At 45.6% G+C, this 19159-nt stretch overlaps 1 protein-coding gene across 9 annotated transcripts in view; it reads left to right on the plus strand.

The window, feature by feature from the left end:
* The window catches only part of LOC139059125 (histone-lysine N-methyltransferase 2C-like), a 243738-nt gene that overhangs the window by 185848 nt on the left and 38731 nt on the right, over positions 1–19159 (plus strand). For all 9 annotated transcript variants that reach the window (XM_070537047.1, XM_070537052.1, XM_070537053.1 and 6 more), the window contains 9 exons: positions 4736–4911; positions 9687–10026; positions 11084–11458; positions 12591–12767; positions 12882–12915; positions 13572–13741; positions 14659–14717; positions 16003–16273; positions 17676–17833. In XM_070537047.1, coding sequence (XP_070393148.1) covers positions 4736–4911; positions 9687–10026; positions 11084–11458; positions 12591–12767; positions 12882–12915; positions 13572–13741; positions 14659–14717; positions 16003–16273; positions 17676–17833 — 1760 coding nt within the window. The remainder of the gene's footprint in view (positions 1–4735; positions 4912–9686; positions 10027–11083; positions 11459–12590; positions 12768–12881; positions 12916–13571; positions 13742–14658; positions 14718–16002; positions 16274–17675; positions 17834–19159) is intronic.

The raw sequence follows: 19159 nt of genomic DNA on the forward strand, positions 1-19159 counted from the left end.
CCTGGCTCATAGTACATGCTGATCTGCTCTGCAGCAGCGCCTTTAGTAAAGCAAGACCAGAATATGGCATCAGATCCAAATGGTGAGAAAGGTTCAGAAAGGGGGAAAAAAGTGTAAGGGCAGCTGAATGTCTATGAAGCGTGTGCATGTAGCCACGGGGGGACATAGCTCTTTGCGGCGAAAAAAATAGCGAAAAAAATCGATTTTCTGAAAATGAAATTTTCGATATCTACAGCTAGTATTCCTTTAATTCACCAAGTTTCGAATCTCACGGAAGAGCATTTCGTCCGCAATATCAATTCATAACATCACTGAGCTAAATTCCGCGCAAAAACAGCCTTTTTTTTTATCGCGGCGCATAGCGCGTTTTCTGTGCGCGCGATCGCAGCCATCTTGGTCTCGTTAGAAAGAGGAGCCTTCCTTCTGTAATTCCCCGCCAAAAGTGACTCCGTCGGTACGCTAGTCGGTCTCCTCGATTTGGCTGCACGTTTTGCACTAGTTCAGGAGAGTGTCGTGCCAGTGCAGCGCCAGTTCTTGAAGTGTGAGTGTAGCGCGATACTAGCGCTTTCAGTGCAGCGGTCAAATCGAGGACAAAAGTGCAGAAACCTTGGCAGCAGGTATTTATTCCTGTGTCAAGAAATAACATGCTCAGTTGGTGCGCCTACGTGGTTGTCTCGGGTCTCCTTCCTTCGGCCGTTGTTTTATTTGGCGCCTTCGTTGTAAGCGTACAGGCCTTCGTCTGCTGTGACTGGGCGGCTGTGGCATTCCTTTTGTTGGTGTGTGCCGCGAGAGTAAACGTGTGCGCAATGGCCTTTTTGGTCCTGTGGAAAGAACTTACATATTAGTACCTGGAAATTAGTTCAAATTCGGCATCATTATTCAGAAAGCATGGCCAAGCACGGTTTCCACACCTTTCTGAATCATATATGGCACAACGTTTCAAACGATGGACCGATGTGGTTTCGCGTAAACTTAACGTCGAGGTAGCGCTAAGCTCATGAAAATTAATATGAACGACTGTGACCTATGGGAAAATCCCTGCCTTCAGTGCACTTAGCAGCAGCTGAAACCGGAAAGCGCCCTTCAGAAGATGCTGCGTACAAATCCTGAAGAAAGCTGGCGTCCGTGCTGCGTTACTAATAACAGGCGCCGCCGGTGCCGTCTACCAACACCCGCATGGTCACGGAACCTCATGTGTCGTCTGCCATCAAGAGCCTTGCACTACGTGCACGAGAAAGGAACTTGCGGAGAGTCTAGTGCCAAAGTGTACATGAACTCGTGCAGCACGACGTCAAATCGAGTGCCGAAGTGCAGGTGGCGCTAGCTGCACTGGCAAATCTATGGCAAATCGAGTGCTAGAGTGCTGCACCCCTTGAACTAGTGCAGAAAGTGCAGCCAAATCTAGCAGACCGAGTCGTTGAAATCCGGGGAGAAAAAAAAGTCCGAACGCGCGATCCGATTTCGTTGACGAGCGCACGTGACCAAAAACGCGTGCTGTGATTGGCTGCGCGAGGTTCCCGTCGTCTGCTCCACTCCGTAGGCGACGCGACGGCGCGTCTCGTTCTCAGTCGTAGGTTTGTGACAAGTGCCCAATCATGTCCGGTCCACCGGGGAGGTTCGCCACGAGGCACAAGTTCGGCAAACAGAAGAAGCGATCAGCTTATAACTTTCAGAAGCGCTCCATTCCTTCAGAAAGCATTGAGAATAGCTCGTCGCGGACGATGCCGAAGTAGGCCTACCCAGCTCACAAATGAGTGAAATCGTTACGGACAGCGGCCGCGTTCGGCGTGACACTGCAATGTTGCAGCGTGCGGATTTGTTGCTGAGAGAGATAAATGCTCAAAAAAACTTCAAGTTCTTGCTTCAACGCCAGCAACAAAGCGGGTGTTGGATTTGCTCACCCGCGCCGACGGCGTTGCAGCCGCACGCTGCAGCCGCACCAGTCGACGCCGAGGCAGGTTTCGCTATCGTCAGTATAGGACTCCGTGGACGCACTTATGTCGTTTGTCAAGTGTGAGGTGTGAGGCGGCAGCGTCGCAGCAGGCAAAAGCGAACGGTAATACGATGGGCTCACCGTAAAGATCGTTATCACGTGCGCGTGCTGCGGCGATATCGCATCGGCGTGGAGCTCGACCCGCGTGAACGACAACCTTGCCGCGCGCGCGATGCAAGCCACCGGGAATCGGCGAACGGCGCTAAACGATGTTTTTGCCACATTTGGGTGGCCGTGGTCAGATCGACTACATTCCTGGTGACTTTCAGCCACTTTCACTGCAAAATATTGCAAAATTATTTCTGCACTTTTGATTAAAAGTGAATGTATTCCTTTTTTCTCGTTTTCTCAAAACACCGACTTCTGACTTCTTGCTGCTTTGCCGCAGCGATATCTCTGCCTTCAAGGCAGGTAGAGCCATAATTTTTGTCGCGGCTTGTAGCTGAGTGTGCAAAGTACACAATGGTATTAACACTTTTTGGAATTTATGCTTTAAAATTTTTCAATTCTGCTTTAGGTCAGACTGTAGGGTCCCCACAAATGGAATAGTGAAGATTGAATTGCTATAAAATTACTAATGTTTGATGTATCAAAAAAGTATTCCTACCATTGTGTTCCATATGTTTTCTAGTACCTAGGCACGTGCCAATATAAATTTCTGTAGCACGTTTTTTTTTCTTCTATTGTTTCTGCAAATTATGAAGAATGAATTTCATTTACCTTCAGAACTAAATGGCCTATTGGAAAAATAATCACATATTTGAAATCAGCACATAAATCTTAACATGAATGGAAAGTTTCATGAATATTGATGGAAAACATCATGAACATTATTTTAATAGTAGTGCCCCCCCCCCCTTATTAGGTCATCATTATGCAGTAGCATGAATTTCCATACCTGTAAAGGGGCACTAAATAGAAACACTGAGTTTTATAAACTGACCAAGTGTTCTTTTGAAAGGCTTATTGTATATGATTTCGTTGTAGCAGTTTGGTTTTTTTGAAAAAAAAATCAAGGTCAATGTTTCATTTTTAATAATTTGCACTGATACCTCGGTGCTGGTATGCCAGTGTGTTGTGATGATTTTCACATTAGTTTGTTGTAATTGGGCCATTGTGGCTCAGTAGCCGACTTTGAAGTTTGCCAAGATCAGTCGTTGCCTCCACTCCGTCTTACAGTTGGTTGGCAGTGAAGTGGCTATAGTGGAGTGGAGTATACTAGGTGTAGGAGTACTATAGTGGAGTACTAGGAGTGTGATAATGCAAAAGCACTGGGTTCCTCTGCCACGGAGCCAAGATTTGTGTACTATAGCTTCTGAGATCTAGCAGAGCCTGATTTATAGGAAAAAAATTTTTATTTAAATAAAAAACTGACATTCATGCACAGGCCTTGGAAGGAGTAGAAGTTGCACATGCGTCGGCTGTGTTCACATGGTAACGTATCTTCGAGGTGTTATCTGTGCGCATGTCTTGGGAGGAGTTGAAAATGTGCATGCGTTGGAGGTTATGTGTGGCAGTGAAAATTTCAATAAAGTACCGTTGAAAGTCCAGCGTCCGTCCGTGTCTTAACGCCTTTTCCTTGTGTGCGCATCCTTTGTGTTTCGCTGGTACTTCCTTTTTCAAGTTAATCATGCACCAACTGGCCCAAGAGCTTGCGCTAAGGGTGATTTACTAATACAGTTCAAGTTATTTTCGTTGTTAGTCTCTTTTTAAAGACTGGTAAGGAACTGAGCATTTTTTTTTTTAAGTTCACACTCAATAAACATTTAACAGTTGTGGTACATGCATAGCATGAACATTTATTTATTGCGTCTGGCTCTTTCTGGCTTGTCACCTCAAACTATAAAACTACAAGCGTTTGTGTGAAACTTCTTCACAGACTCTAAACTAATGTGTTATACACTTGTAAAGTCTACTTAAACATAGTTTTATTTGTATGGATAAAACTTACAATGTTATAATGGCTGAAGTCCATGAAAACCATACCTGCCAACTCTCCCAAATTTACTTTAATGTTTATGAATTTAGGCTCATTCTATGATGTTACAATTGTTGCATCAAGCTTTACGAAAAATAAATTATGTTCACAAAAAATCTTCACTTGTCGACATTAGATTCTACCATTGAAATTCTGATTGTGAAAGGATGCCAGGGTGGTATACTTACTTTGAGCAAGCTTGTAGTATATACAAGTTCCTGAAGCAAGTGAAATCAATGGAAAATTTGCTGAAAAAGTCACTTTGACTTAAAAACAATGTTTTGCTTGCCAGCATCTCCTGTTCAGTTTGCTGCTGCTTGTGTGCTTTACATAAAAGTAAATAATGGTTAGTGTGTATGTAACCAACAAAGAGTGTATGTAGCCTGCAAAGGCTTGTGCTTTAGGCAACCTTTAAAATGTAATCTAAAAGTAACAAGAAAGTTAAATTTGTTGTAGCAGGCAGTCAAGCGAACCAGAGCTAGTGCCAAAATGTCACGATATCCTTCTCCCATATGACCACCTTCTGCATCATGATATCATGACATATACGCCTCCTTTGAAACAAAATTGGAACAGGTTTGTAGAAAAGCTATTACAGTAAATTATTTAGGGTGCTCTGAGGATTTTCAGTGCTTTTTTCTAGGATTTGGTGAAGGACCTTCATTTAAAGCCCCCCACCCCCCCCCCCCAAAAAGCAAATATGAAAAGTCAGAAATGTCATACCAGTGTAGCAACATATTTACTCCCCTCCCCACATTGTGCAGATGCATCACCAGCAGCTGCTGCTGTGGAGGAGAGCCCCGTTGTGAAAGCGTGCGAGGGTTCTGTTGAAGAGCCTGAGGGGTCCACTGGAGGCAAGCAGAATGTACTCCTCAAGCAGCTGCTGCAGAACTGTCCCTCAGCTGAAACCCACAAGCCGCTTGCCGGAGACCTCCCTGAGGTACCTAGGGCCGGCATTTAAATACTGTATAAGCCTGTTTCATGTAGTTCAATTTCTCTTGCAGGTTTGCATGTGCAACGTTGCAGTTGCTGCAAAGCAACAAATTGTCTGCCCTTTCGCACATGTAATTTTGTTACATATGGAAGCGGTGCACTTCCCTGCGAAACTTCTCATGCACTCTAAATGAGCGCGGGGTGTGGATCGTCAAACAAGTCAGAGTGGCCTGCATGCATGAAATTTTTTTTTTAGATTGAGTAGGGAATCCAGATATTGAAAAAAAAGAAGTTTATTGAAGAAAGGAGAGCTTGGTCTGAGAAGTGCTTCTGAGTGCACATGCACACTGTCATCCTTGAGTGTGCGGTGGCGGATAAGGTGTGACGGCCTCAGCGATCTCTGCTCAGCGGCTGGCCTTGACAAAGCCCTAGCGCAGCGTGGTGTATGAGTAGAGTGTATGAGAAGAGCAACTTATGCTCCTGCTTAGCGCATATGCGCACCATGCACGGCACAGTCCCACATTGCCAGTGCAAAGTGGACGCTCATAAAGTCTAGTGGCTGGCGCAATCTGCCTCACCAGCGGTGTGGGAATCGGTGTGGGAATACATGTGCTATCTCACGCCAAAGGCGCTTGACCAAAGTGAATTGTGCGCTAGCTTGACAAGCCGGCAGTATTCTGGCCTAAAGTAAGGGAGCACTGAAGAGAGTGTGCTGCATTTGTACCTTCACAAAAGGAAAAAGGGCCCACTTACCGCACCCTTGTGCGCATGCACTGTGGCAACAGCTAATGTGGAGCTAACTGTTCAGAGAACAGGTGTGGTTCTTGGTTTCGGCTAATTAACATTTATACTAATTTGTGGATCACAGTTCTGATTTCGACATCTTTGCAATTGCGAAATGCTTTGCTTTAACACTGATGCATTTGCACCAATCACTTTAGGGGATCAGTAGCGGGCTGTAATTGCATCATGGGTCTATTTGTGAGAAGCACCCATTTTCATGGCATCGTGTCAAAAGGCACTGAATGGAATGCATTTTTTTTTTTTTCCTGTGAAAGCATGCATCAGTGCTCCGGAAGTAGATGCAGCACTTGTTGCAGCAATGATAAGCATGCCGATCTGCGCTGACTCAGTCACACTGCACTTGAACGCAGGGTCATTCCACGCCAAACGTCCCAGACATTGTGCTCGACCCTCTTCGATTCTATTCTAGAAAAATTTGGTCAATCATTTTGGCGGGCTATTCGGCCTCTTAAAGTATTTCTGCAAGAAAAATTTTTTTCTGTCTTGCTGCGTCAAGCATGTCATCAACGACAGCAGGAAGCATATTTCTTGACGTTACTTCGAGCAACAGCATACTGCCTATATAAAAACGATGCATGCAAAATGATGTGGCATGTTTCCTACAGTGATTTTGAATGTTGCTGTAGTGGGCAAAACCTAGGTTATCAAAAAACGCGCAAAAATACAGTTCTACACAAGGACCTTAAAGGTCTGCTAGTTGCTAGAAAAGGAATTGGGCTTTCTTATTCTCCCCATTGGCAGCCACTACTTTGTCTCAGAATGTGCTTTGTGGTGAAGCAATATGGCAACTCTGCACCAATTCTGACAAGTTTTAAGAATTCTACAACTTTCACAGACACAATACTGCTGCATCAATTGGCTGGATAGTTAGCTGGAAGGGTTGCAAGAGCGTATTGAAGTCAATGGGTGAGTGGTTTGAAAGTAGTAGAAGCACAAACATAAAAAAAATGTGTGAAATGCGTTACATTCTGGCACATGTAGATTGCTGATGTTGTCCCAGTAAATATGCATGCTTGAATGCCTTTGAAAAGGTATACACAAGATATTTATTTCTGAAAGCTTTATCAGTGAAAATTTTGATATTGAGCATCCATGGTGCCGGCACATAGGTCTGCTTCAATGTGTCACACACTTTTATGGTGCAAAAAAAATAAAAAAATAGTGTAGTTGCATGGGTGGAAAGATTGTATACTGCCTTGTGTTTTCATGTTGCTGGAAACTTTGTAATAATGTGGCTCGCTGGCACGAGGTTTCCGAAGTGCATCAAAGGCTGCTATTTCACTGCCACATCACTACATGCGCAGGTACGACAGATGCAGTAGAACTTAGGTTGTGGGCCTGGTTTTGGATCTTTCAGGATGTTGCAGTTTTTACTGCCGTCTCCGACGTACGGTCTTTGCCACTTGAAACACCTGTGTTGCTGAGTAGGAGTTGAGCCCAGCATTAATAGTCGTCAGCTATGATTACATGAAATGGTAAAAGGTGCACATACCTGTCAGGGAGATCGTAGACTAAAAACTTGCTGAAAGTTAAACTTTTTTTCTTCAACCCTTCTCTCTTGCACCCAGAGCACTTGGTATGTTTTTCTAACCATGTAAAAAGCTGATGGGGTGTAAGTATATGTCCCTTGTAGCGTCTCTGAAGACTTGCCCTGACTGCCAACTTCTTCACGGGGCCGCCAATGCCGTTGCAAGCGCACTTGCCACTTGCGCATTTGAAAAAAAGTTCCACACTGCAGCTGCTAAATTCATTTTCATGATAGCACAAACTTACAAAAACTTTCTTGTTCTCGTACTGTAATGACACACCTTAGGAAAAATAGTGAATGTGCTTTGATGCTTTGATTGACAGACAGAGAGAAACTTTGTAGACTAAAACAATATTTGAGGTCCCGCGGTTCGGGCCCCTAGTCCAGGGCTCCACTGGTGTGAGTGGCTCGCTGGGCTTGGTCAGTTGGCTATCCTGATCCTCGTCCATAAGCCCCGCCTCCCACCGCCTGTTAAAATCTTGTGTTTTTAGTTGTGTGGAATTTATATGTGTTGGACTGGTTGGAAACATCCACGTGGTGTGCGGTCACATTGGGGTGTCACCGCACCACAGGCATTCATCAGTGTATCGTGTGTGGTGAATACGGCTAAGTGTATGTAGGCTTTTGTGCGTGTGTGTTTGAAGTCGGTGCCAACTCCTCGCCTGTTGACTGTTTTAAATTTGGGTATGGGCGTCCATATTACCTCCGCTCCTCACTTTGGTGTTTGAGGACGTTGCGTGGTATAGAGGGGGCTTGCCGCGCTCGGGACGTGGAGGTCACAGCGTAAGTAGCGGCCAAACAAAGATGCTGCAGAGTTTGATCCCGCAACCACTGACTTTGCCCCGCTCCCAACTTCAACTGAGGCTGTAGCTGGTTTGGCCTTTCTATGCTGCTACTGCGTAGCAGTAGAAGGCACCGCCCTATTGCTTGTGGAGTGTTTAGACTATGTTGAGGGCTCTGTGTTTAAGCACGGGGCTGTCAATAAAAAGCAGGCTACACTGCTGCAGTACTTTCAGCCAAAGAAGTACATACTTTGTGAGAAGTTTCAAGTGAGTACTTACTGTGCCACGATTGTTTCATTGATTGATTTGTACAAGTTCTTTGCGAATTTCTTACGTGATTTTATATATCATATTCTGGCTATATAAAAGTATTTCGCGATCACTGTGCTGTTCAATATATCGAGGTTCAACTGTATTAGAAATTTGAGAGAAGCGTAATCGAAGACGACTTCATTTTGTTTGATAGTTCTAAACCGGCGAAAAATCAACCACACCCCATGAAGACGAAGATTGAGACATAACTTACTCGTTCATTCGCAAACCAAGAAATAAAAGCACTTTAAAATGTTTGATGCTTACCTTCAGAGGTATAAGCTTCAGGTACAGAAGCACTGGCACAACTGCTTCAGCGTCTTCCATCGTATCGGCCACACTAAGAGAAGCAATACTACCATTTCTTGCCTCCGTTCTAAGCTAGAACATTCTTAAAACGTACGCAGCCAAAGAGTAAATGCCGCGTGCTTTTTCACCATCCTCACTGCGTGTGATTCCATCAGCTCAGTAAATGTCAGGCGGCGTCGTCCTTTTAGAAATTTATTGCTTCCACTTTCTGTTGTTACGAACGACAACAAGCCGACACGTTAGTCGTAAACATTTGCTTTATTTGCACTGCATTTGCACTGCATTTGCACTGCATTTGCACTGCATTTGCACTGCACAAATCTTTTCCCCATGCTGTCCACACGCTGTCCCTTCGTGCACACCACATGCAACAGACCCACTTTGTGCCACTTGCATCCTTCTTCCTCCGTCGCTGCCACACTCATGCCATCTGGTCCTTCCCCTGGCAACCACAGTCAACGGGGACATGGGCTCAGAGAACTGCGCCTTGCCTCACCTCACCTGGAGCTCTCGGTCTGCTTGTGCCACCTCGAAACATTGTTCAGACCGGCCGGTTGCAGTATAAGAACACAGACAAGACAACAGGATACTCACCGTGTGCAACGCTTATGAGCTACAAGGGATGCGACGGAAAGACAGAGCCGCGGACTGCTGAAGAGTTTCGTGTGAGAAACTGAAGAAGCAGTCAGCTCCGAGGCATGAACGGTACAAGTTATGTTCAAGTGAGCTACCCAAAAAAGAACCAAGCGTATCTTCAGGGTTTGTTAGAAAGCTATGTTTTATAACAGTATATTTCTAAATGAACTCTTGCTCCTCTTCTCTGACAGTTCGTTGTTTGCACCACAGAAAACCGGTGAATGCATGTTGAAACGTGAAAAAATAGCAGCATACAATTTTGCCACCTGCGCTACCACTGCATCTTTTCGTTGCCCCAGAGAAGCGTGCAGTGCAGTGAAGCGAACTTGTTGTTTGAGGTTAATTGAATCCTTGTTTTGAATAGACATTTATAATGTGTGTGTTATTTTTTATTACTTTGTGCATCGTAAGGTCGCTCCCACCAGCCAGGCAGGATGCAGAAAATCGGAGAATGGTCCTTCGGAGGCTGTGACGCAGGCCGTACCGCAGCCAGTCTCGCGTCCTTCGAGTCCCCCAAATGACCGGTGCTCCACGTCATCTGACCAGGCAGCGCCGGCTTTGGCCGAGACAGCGGAGAATGCCGAAGCAACAACACCAGCCACGACAGCGTCTGCATCAGAAACGCAGCCCTCGCAGCCAGCAGTGTCCGTGGCTGGTGGCCAAGCCCCAGGGGGAACGACGGTGACGACGACTCCTGCAGAAGGTGGTGACAAACCTGAGGAAACCAAAGTTCGCAAACTTACATATTTGGGTACGTAAAGCGCACGTCACTTTGTTATCGTCTTAACTTATTGTTGCACTTTTGCACACAGCCAGTCAATCAAGCAAAATTTATGAACTGGGCACAAGAACATTGTTCATCTGACTTTTTGTGCGAGAAGAACTGAAATAGATCACCACTACCTACTCACCCAGGCTTATGCTTTACTATCTTGACTGCATGTCACAGTAGGGCATGTGGAAGCTGCTGTTATGGGTCAGCATCATGCAGTAAAAGATTAAATATCATTTATTGACTTCCGAAGCTTTTCACAAGACAGTGCCCTAAAACACCAAAGTAAACCATCTTTTGGAAGCGTGCTTGTATATGGCACAAATAATGATTACGTACTTCTAGAACTTATATTTCATTGCCAGACGAGTGTTTTTTCTGTGGTAACTAATGTGCCAGAAACAGGCAGCACATTTATGACGCTGTTTTGGCAGCATTCTCAGTGTCATGCTTACAGGTACAGAAAACTAATATTATGCTACATTGCCATAATAAGACTTATGAAATAGCAAGTAAATGGCTTTTACCAGCAGAAAAACCTGGGATTCATGAAATTGCTGGAGAAGTGAAAGGTCGGCTGCATTTTGGCTTCAAGCTCTTAAAACTGCCTCTTGATGTCACAGCGTTTGGCAACCTCTGGCTGTGTGTGTAGTTTGAATGCCTTTGAACTTGCTATATGTGACAAGCTGTTTTGGTCACAAGTGCAGGCAGTACGCTGTGAAATCCGTGCAGTGAGTGCCGTCATACAAGCATGTTATACAAGCACTTTGGTTGTTCCATGGTTGGCAGGTTCAGACCTTTAATGTCTTCTGTGACAATTGCTTCATATATTATGACTACAATATATGAAGTAGACAGCGTGCCACATTACATAGCTCATTTCAATTTCTCACTGTCATGTAGAGCTCACTAATCCTCAGTCGCAAAAGCGGAAAATATAAATAAGTTGCTCTAGCCTCCGCAGCATCGCATGCCAAGTGTGAAACGGAGTGTAGGAGTAGCGCATCTCTTGACAATTAGGCGGGCACGTGTGCAGACATCCGGCGGGCCCAGCTGGAGCGCGAGCCCACGCCCCCTCCGCCGTCAGCTGAGGACCTGGCCTTGCGGCGTCAGCAGCAGCGCAAGCGGCCCAAGAAGCCGCGGCCACCCCCGTCGGCCCCCTCTGGTTCGGAGGCCACGGGGGCAGGCCCCGACGGGCCCCGCCCACCCTCCTCTTCACATGGAGGAGGCGGGGCCGCCAGGGCCAAGCGGCCGCGCAAGGGTTCGCGTGCCGACGAGGACTATGAGGTGTACCTGGAGGCCCTTATGGGGCGAATCAGAGCCCTGCCGCCCGTGCGCATCCTGGAGCCGCACATCCGGCCGAACTTCAATGTGGGCGCTGTTTTCGGGCGGGGGGACCTCAACCTTCGTGGTGGGTGCATCCTTCCTGCTATATATATATATATATATATATATATATATATATATATATATATATATATATATATATATATATATATATATATATATATATATATATACTTTTTTTTTTTTTGCTGGCAGGGTAGAAGTAGCAGTGTAGTGTTTGTTGTGCCTGTAAATTTCCGAACCATGCGAGATGCAAGACATATGCAGCGGTAGTCTTCTGTCTATAGTGCCATTGTTCTTGCCTATCAACCTGCTGCAGACACTCATGGAGACAGAGCAGTGAGCTGATGTGATGATGAGTGAACACAGGCACACAAATGATGATTGGTTGGTCACATCTAGGAAAGTTCATGTTGAGGTTCATTTGCAGCTTCATTCTATACCTGCTACTATACTTTACTATACTATAATATACTGTACTATACTATACTATACCTTCGAGATTGCTGATGATATTACCCTGCTTATCTTTCAGTGAATACATCTTGGTTTGTCCTATGCCAAGTTTCCTTCTCACTGATTTCAGGCTGCGTCCATTTTTTACGGCTTCTTCAGTCTTTCTCACATTATAATTTCGAATATCACTTATTTTCGTCTTGTTGATCAGTTTTGACAGTTCTGCAAATTCTATCTTATCTCTTGTGTTGGGCACTTTCATTTGTTGTCGTTTCTTTATTAGGTCCTTTGTTACTTGGGAGAGCTTGCCTACTGGTTGCCTTGGTGCCTTGCTTCCCACTTCAATTTCTGCCTCTGAAGCCAGCCTCGTTACGGTTTCATTCATTACCTCTATGTTATCATCATCATCTCTGTTCTAAGGCTGCATATTTATTTGCAAGTACCAGCCTAAATGTGTCTGCTTTTACCCTTACAGCCTCTAAGTTGGCCTGTTTCTTCTTGACGAATTTTACTCTTTCTCTGTCCAAATTGAGGTGAATCCTAGCCCTCACTAACCTATGATCACTGCACTTTACCCTACCTATCACTTCTACATCCTGCACTATGCTGGGATTGGCAGAAAGTTTGAGATGAATTTCATTTCTTGTTTCACCATTAAGGTTTTGTTTCAATTTAAGGCATGATGAAGCAGTTTGTGTTTTGCCGGATTGACAGCTGTTGCCCATGTGTGGTGTGCGCAGAGCCTGTGCTGAAGGGCAGCTACGGCCGAGCATTCCTGCCGGGCCAGCCGGACCCGTACTCTGTATTGCCCTTTGGTGATCGGGTCCCTCCTCCCTCGGCCCCTTCCTCTGCCGTCACACCCTCCCCGACCCCGCTCCGGGGCTTCTACAACCAGGAGTTCTCCATGCATACCAGAGGTAGTGCCACTTCTGTTTGGCTGAAGTCAGCTGATCAGTTATGACCACTCCATCCCCTCCAAGTGTACGTTCTCGTTAACTGTACTCTCTTGTTTCCTTCTTTTATTTTTTCAGTAACTTCCGGTGGCGCGGACTCCAATAGGTGCCGGTAAGTTGCAGTTTGCCTTGATTTTACGTGGAAGCATTTATGAAACATGGCTGTCTCTTAGCAATTAGGCTTTGCATAAGCATGTTTCACTTGTACCACCAGAGGTGTTACAGAGGTTAGCTCAGCTCTTGTACAAGTTGAACTTTATTTAGGAGTTACCTAAATAGCCAGCTGTTGAAACAGGTTCACCATTGTCATGGTGCATCCACTTTTGCAAAACATGGTGTAGTGGCGGCACGCTTACCGACTAAGAAACAGGGAAGCCTGAAATGCAAAGTATCCTGGGCATGAATTTTGGGACACAGCCTTATGAAGGAGCGTTCTTTTCTCCTTCTTGGCTGGTTTCTAAGCACCAGACTTTTACTTGCCAGAAAACCTTGGCTTTATATTTAAACAAGCACACCTTAATGAAACCCATAATTCTAAAGCGACCGTAGGACTCCGGCTGCAGGAGAAATCGTGCATCTTGTAAGTGATAACCTCTAGGCCTACAGGTGTGCTTTCAGTTCACATGGTTGGCGCCCAGACACAGCAATATGTTGGGCAGTATGCCGCAGTGCGTCATCGAAGGACCAGAATGCTGCCGCCACGCTGGACACCTGCAGACTTCGTGTTCGTATCAGCAGCTTAATAAGGTCCTCCCTCTGCACTTGCAGTGAGGCAGACAGTCCCGACACAATCGTGGGTGCCTCGTCTCCAGAGTGTGCCATGTTCGAGGCTCCCTTCCGGTTCCGTAGCCTCCAACTCGTCGACGAGGACAGCAACGACTCTGCCAGATCCCTTCCTTCGCCCACGGTGCCCATTGTCGCGCCCATTCCTGTAAAAGGTGAGGGGTCACTAGGGTTCCTGCCCTGTGCTGTACACACTACAATTGTCTCAGTCAGCTGTGACAACTGTGCTCATTGGCACGCACACACACACACGTACACGCACACACAAATTTCCCCTATATCATCTTGCATTTGAAGCCAAAAAGTGACTCGATGCGGACATGTGTGTATTCAAATACGGTATTTGCATTTCGACGGACCGCAGTCGCTCCTGTGTTTGCAATTGTTGTTAAGGTGCCCTCAAGCACATTGCTGTTGACTAGTTTAATAGGAAAGTGTGGACTCAAGGTTAGCAAACTGGAAGTTATCGTAGAGAATAGTTTTGGTGTGGCATGTACGCAGTACTGTGAATGCCGTTCCTTGCTTACACTAAAAGTTCTTAAAAGGGGACACAGGTCATAAAAACCGAAAATCGAAAAAAAGAGTCACTTCTTGGGAATTATTTGTTTCGGCATCTGTAATGCTTAATCTACACCATATCAAAATGATTTGCCCAAGCACGCACCCTTAAGTGTCTGAAAAAAATTATTTTGTCGGCACGGACCGCGTGAAACAACCCCAAAGTCACGCAAAAACACTGGAGCAACTGGCGTCGCCCAACAGCTTGATTTCGATTCGGCTTCCCGTCGCCCTCTTAAAATACCACGCAACATGAAAACAACAATATGCAATGTTGGCGTCTCGTGTTGAAACGATCCACGTGACACTTAGCATTACATAGGTGTCAACAATGGTTGAGTCTGTCAAATTATTTTTTTTAGTTACTTCCGATCGTACATTTTCCCGGTTAGTACGTTTTTCTCGTGGTTTCTTTCCAAAATGTATGAACGAGGTTCTACTGCACTTATAAAATCACACAGTGTTGGGTGCGTGCTCTGCTGACTTATGTTTTTCTCTGTGTTTTCTTCACCAGCCATACCTCCTCCACAACCACCACCTCCTGCTCCCTTGAAAATCCTGATGGACGAGAAGGTGCGTGCATCACAGTCTTCTTTTTCATAGATTTGTGGCTACAAGGTTGGTTGGTGGTTTGTGCAAGCATGGAAACGTGGGAGCAGGGGGTTGAAAGCCGACTTATTGAAGAATGTGCCTTGTAAGCACAATATCTTTTAAAATTAATAACACTAGGATTATAAAAGTTAAGGCAACGATAAAGTTTGATTTGTACTATTCAACAATGTGGTCTATTCTGATGTAGCTTTTGTGTGCAAAAAAAAAAGGTACATAGTGCCTTGTGCAAGCTTCCCCCATGTTAACCTGTCGCAGTAATTAATGTGAATAATTTTATTTTTGCTTTGCCCTTCAGTTACTGTAGAGTCCACTTAATTAAGAGAAAAAGATGTAGGTCTCAACATTTCTCTTCGTCAGTAGTATCTTCTGCACGTTCACCAGATTTTCTTCAATTAAAGACAGCATGAAAGGACTTTAGAGATCTTTTCATTTACCAGAAGCTGGGGCACTGAGCCTGTAGGTAACTAATGCCCATGGAAGGGTTCAATGCGTTAGTGAATGTGTCTCATCAGAGTTAATCATAAAGGAGTATACTTTATAAAGATGGAGGCAGGTGTAATTGATCGATGAAGTTTCTTGGCACAACTGCTAGATTGCTCATTATGGCATCGCAGCATAACTAGCTGTGGTCCCAAAATCTGGAGCTGGAGCTTGAATGACATTCAATGCCCATGGCATTTAGCTGCCGAGCATGATTTGGCAGGCTGAATGTGTTGCAGTGGCGGCCATGTTCTGACGTAGGCACAATGTAGAAACACTCGACTACCCAGCTTTCGTTGCATGTTAAAGAGCCCCAGGTGGTTGTTATAATTCATATAGAGTCTTCCACTACTGTGCCTCTTGTAGGGCCTGTGTTGCTTTTTCCTGCGAAGGCTCAGTGATTAATCACCCAGCTATTGAGGAGTCACCAGAAGGTCCAGCCTTTGCACACTGGGGCTTGGACCACCTAAGACTTCTCCATAAGTTTGTGAGTGCCGGTGCGTCGTCTCCTACCGACTGTGGTTATGGCGTGTTGTGGAGCATGAAGCTGCGTGTCTGATTCCTGAACGTGGAGGTCACATTCTTATGGGGGTGGAATGCAAAAACATTCGTGTACCATGCTTTGGGTGCACGTTAAATAACCTCAGGAGGTCAAAATGAATTTGAAGCCCCCACTATGGCATCCCGTATAGCCCACTGTGTAGGCTCGGGATGTTCAACACCTCAATGTAATTTAACATCATATCCTATGTGTTCGGCATTCCAGGACAAGGAAAACACCTTCCCTGGCGACAAGCTGGGGCTCTGTCGCGGGCGGGGCCTGCCTGGAGCATTTGGCGGTGGGCCCCCTCCTGTCCCTCTGCGCGAGTCTGGAAATGTGTCCGTGACGCTAACACTGACTTCGGAGGCAGCTGGCGACATCCAGGGGCTACTTTGCTCACTCGCCAAGCTGCTACAGGTGGAGCCACCGTCGTCCTATGACATCATTGAGCGCACCACCACGCCACCCAGCCAGAAGCTGGGGCTCTACAAACACAGTGAGTCTGATCTATGAGGTTTCTGGTGTCAGCTTTCTCTGTGACTGTTTCCTGTTGAGATTAGCTGCATCTCCAAATGTGTGTGGCACAGGAACATCACAAGGGATTGATTAGATGTGGCATTGGTTACAGTGCTCACGTTTGGTTTCGTTTGCCATCAGAAGTAGGTCCAGCAAGACCATCACTCGTAGCGTGATGTGCGATTCTTCGTTTCTGCCCTGCCATCTATGTGTTTGAAGTATGCTGCAGCAAGCTGCACAATGTCATTTTGTGTGGAATTTGTTGTATTGTCATGTTCATGTACGGCTTTGCAAAAAGGCAGCCAAGCAACTGAATGCGTGAGACAACGTCCACTACTGTTTCTTCTTTTATTGCGAGAGCAATCATGTGGACACTCCGGGGCCATTTTTGCCATCGGTGTTGCCGTGATGTTCTGTATAAAGTCCAAGGGCGATAACACCATTGATGCGCGTCGTATGCTATATGTAAGAATGAAAGCACGCGAGGGAAGCTGACAATCATGGCTCAGTCTGGCATGCCTGAAGGAAAAAAGCGGAGAGTAAACGTGCCGTTTTCCATCACTGAATAGGAGGGAGGGAGGGAGGGCGGCATTGTGCTTTGATAGGAGCTGTGCATTTCTCGACCGGGCGCTAGGGTAATTGACAATCGTGGCTCAATCTCGCATGCCATATATGGAGGAAAGTGGAGAGGCAGCATGGGAGAGAGGGGGTGCCGGCTTCGGCTCGGCCAACGAATGCATACCGTATTCACTTGCATAATGATCGCACTTGCGTAATGGTAGCACCCCTGAATTCGCGTCAATTTTTTTTTACAAAAACATGCGACCATTATGCGAGTAAATGCAGTAGTTTATGCCCTATCTTAAAAGGCATCTGCGGACGGGTCATACCTTTGTACGCGCTGTGTTCTCGCCGTTCTTGCCTTGAAGCGACAGACTGTACAGTCACTTCACTCGCTACTGCTGTTGCGCTTGCTGATATCAGCGTTTTGACAGAGAGTGTCCGCACTCATCGAGTTTGATGTGTTTATGTTTGCTTGTGCATGCTGACACCATGCTTGTTAATTCAGTTAGTAAGTGAATGTTTCCAAGTTTATACAGCCGATTAAACTACCATCTTTACTCTGTATAGCTGTCTTCTAATTTGCTATCGCAATCGATGCTTCGCCTTTCGGCTGAAACTGCGACTATTTCATTATGTGATTGCTGCTTCGGTCTATTGCCAAAGTTTTTAAGGTCCGGATTTATTCCTTTCTTTCGTTGCAATGTATCTAACATCATGATATCGGCTCACGATCAAGTACTAGCCAGTGGGGTTTTGTTTTTTGTTTAGCTACAGGTAGCTGGGCATGCTAATTGCTGCTGTGTGCTACCCCATTGCAGATAACAAACATGTGACGTCAGTGGAGGAAGCGGAGTACTTGGTGGACGGGAGGCAGCGCTTTTGCCGACATTGTGAGATCATGGTCTCTAAGACTGGTATGGTCAAGAAGCAGGCGTCGGAACTTAATCTTGAGTCGGGAGTGCCTAAGGAGGATGGGGTGAGTGATGTGCTTTTTTTTTTCCTTGTGACATTTCATGTCATTGAGACCCTCAATCGGGCTGGCCGGTGTGGATTCGTGGCAACAAGCAAAACTTAGTGCCAAGACAAAGAAAGGAGTGTATGAGAGCACAGACCAAGCTATGTGTGAACTAACATACTTTTTTTTGTTTACTAAAAAACACAAAGGTGCATGCGTCAGCCAGGAATCGCTAACCTTACGTAATGCTGAATATGTTAAGGGGGGACGTGGCAATAAAAAATTTTTTTTTTATTTATGAGAGAAAATTGACGAAATTTGGCATGTAGGTATGATTTCTTATGCTTATATCATAACTGAAATCAGTTTTGAGCTATCTACTATAGTTCCTGAGTTAGGACACTTGACATCCTCTAATGGTCATGCCCCAAATTAATTAATTAATTACACATAAGTTTGTCAAGATTTTCATACCAGCATGTTCAAAAAAGCCCATTATGTGCAATAAAGCTATTGGTTTATTTTTTAAATGCCGAAATAAGCATAAAATCTGCTTTTGAACTTTTCTCTGCATGTTGTCTTACTAATGACCTTTGCAAAAAACTTATTATAAATTTTTTAATGAGGTGCAGATGAAAATGGACAGCTTTAGTGCACTCATCAATGTTTCACGATCTAAGTGCAAAAGACAGAATGATTCTGTCTTTATTCGTTGTGAAATTGCACTGGGATTACTGAAAGCAACTGCACAAAAAGTGAAAGCTGAGAAAACAGGGCCCAAAGTTTTATTTGCTGGAAACATAAAAATATTTACTTTGGGCACCTAAAACCCGCCTGGAATGTAGTCCTTTGACAGTGAGGACACATTTCCTTTACATTTTGAGATAATTTTTCGCTTCTTTACAGCAGTTTCATGTGCCTTCGTTGCCTTTTTGATACGTCGTGCATCCTTTTTAGCAGCCCGCCGCAAATGACTCGGGAACCACGTCGTCGGCACACTCTCATTCTTTCAAAAGCTGAAATTTCCTCTTTGTTGCAGAGGTAGATGACAGCGCATTCAAAACATCCGCTCTTGTCACCGCTCGTTTCGCAATCTCTTCATTCGTGAGAACTGGAGCTGAAATCCGCAGCTGAATATTTGACCCGACGTCTGCTCTCGCCGATGTCACATTGCCGTCACGACCACGCGCGGGTGCGCGTTCACCATCGCACGCGGGCGCGTCGTCACCACAGCCCACGGTCGCGTCGTCAACACAGCCCACGGTCACGGCACGTGGTCGCGTCGTCAGCACTGCACGCAGACGCGCTTTCCCGATCACCCGCGTGCGCCGGTCGCACCTAGTCGAC

Source organism: Dermacentor albipictus, chromosome 4, assembly GCF_038994185.2.
Source record: "Dermacentor albipictus isolate Rhodes 1998 colony chromosome 4, USDA_Dalb.pri_finalv2, whole genome shotgun sequence".
NCBI classification, from domain to species: domain Eukaryota; kingdom Metazoa; phylum Arthropoda; class Arachnida; order Ixodida; family Ixodidae; genus Dermacentor; species Dermacentor albipictus.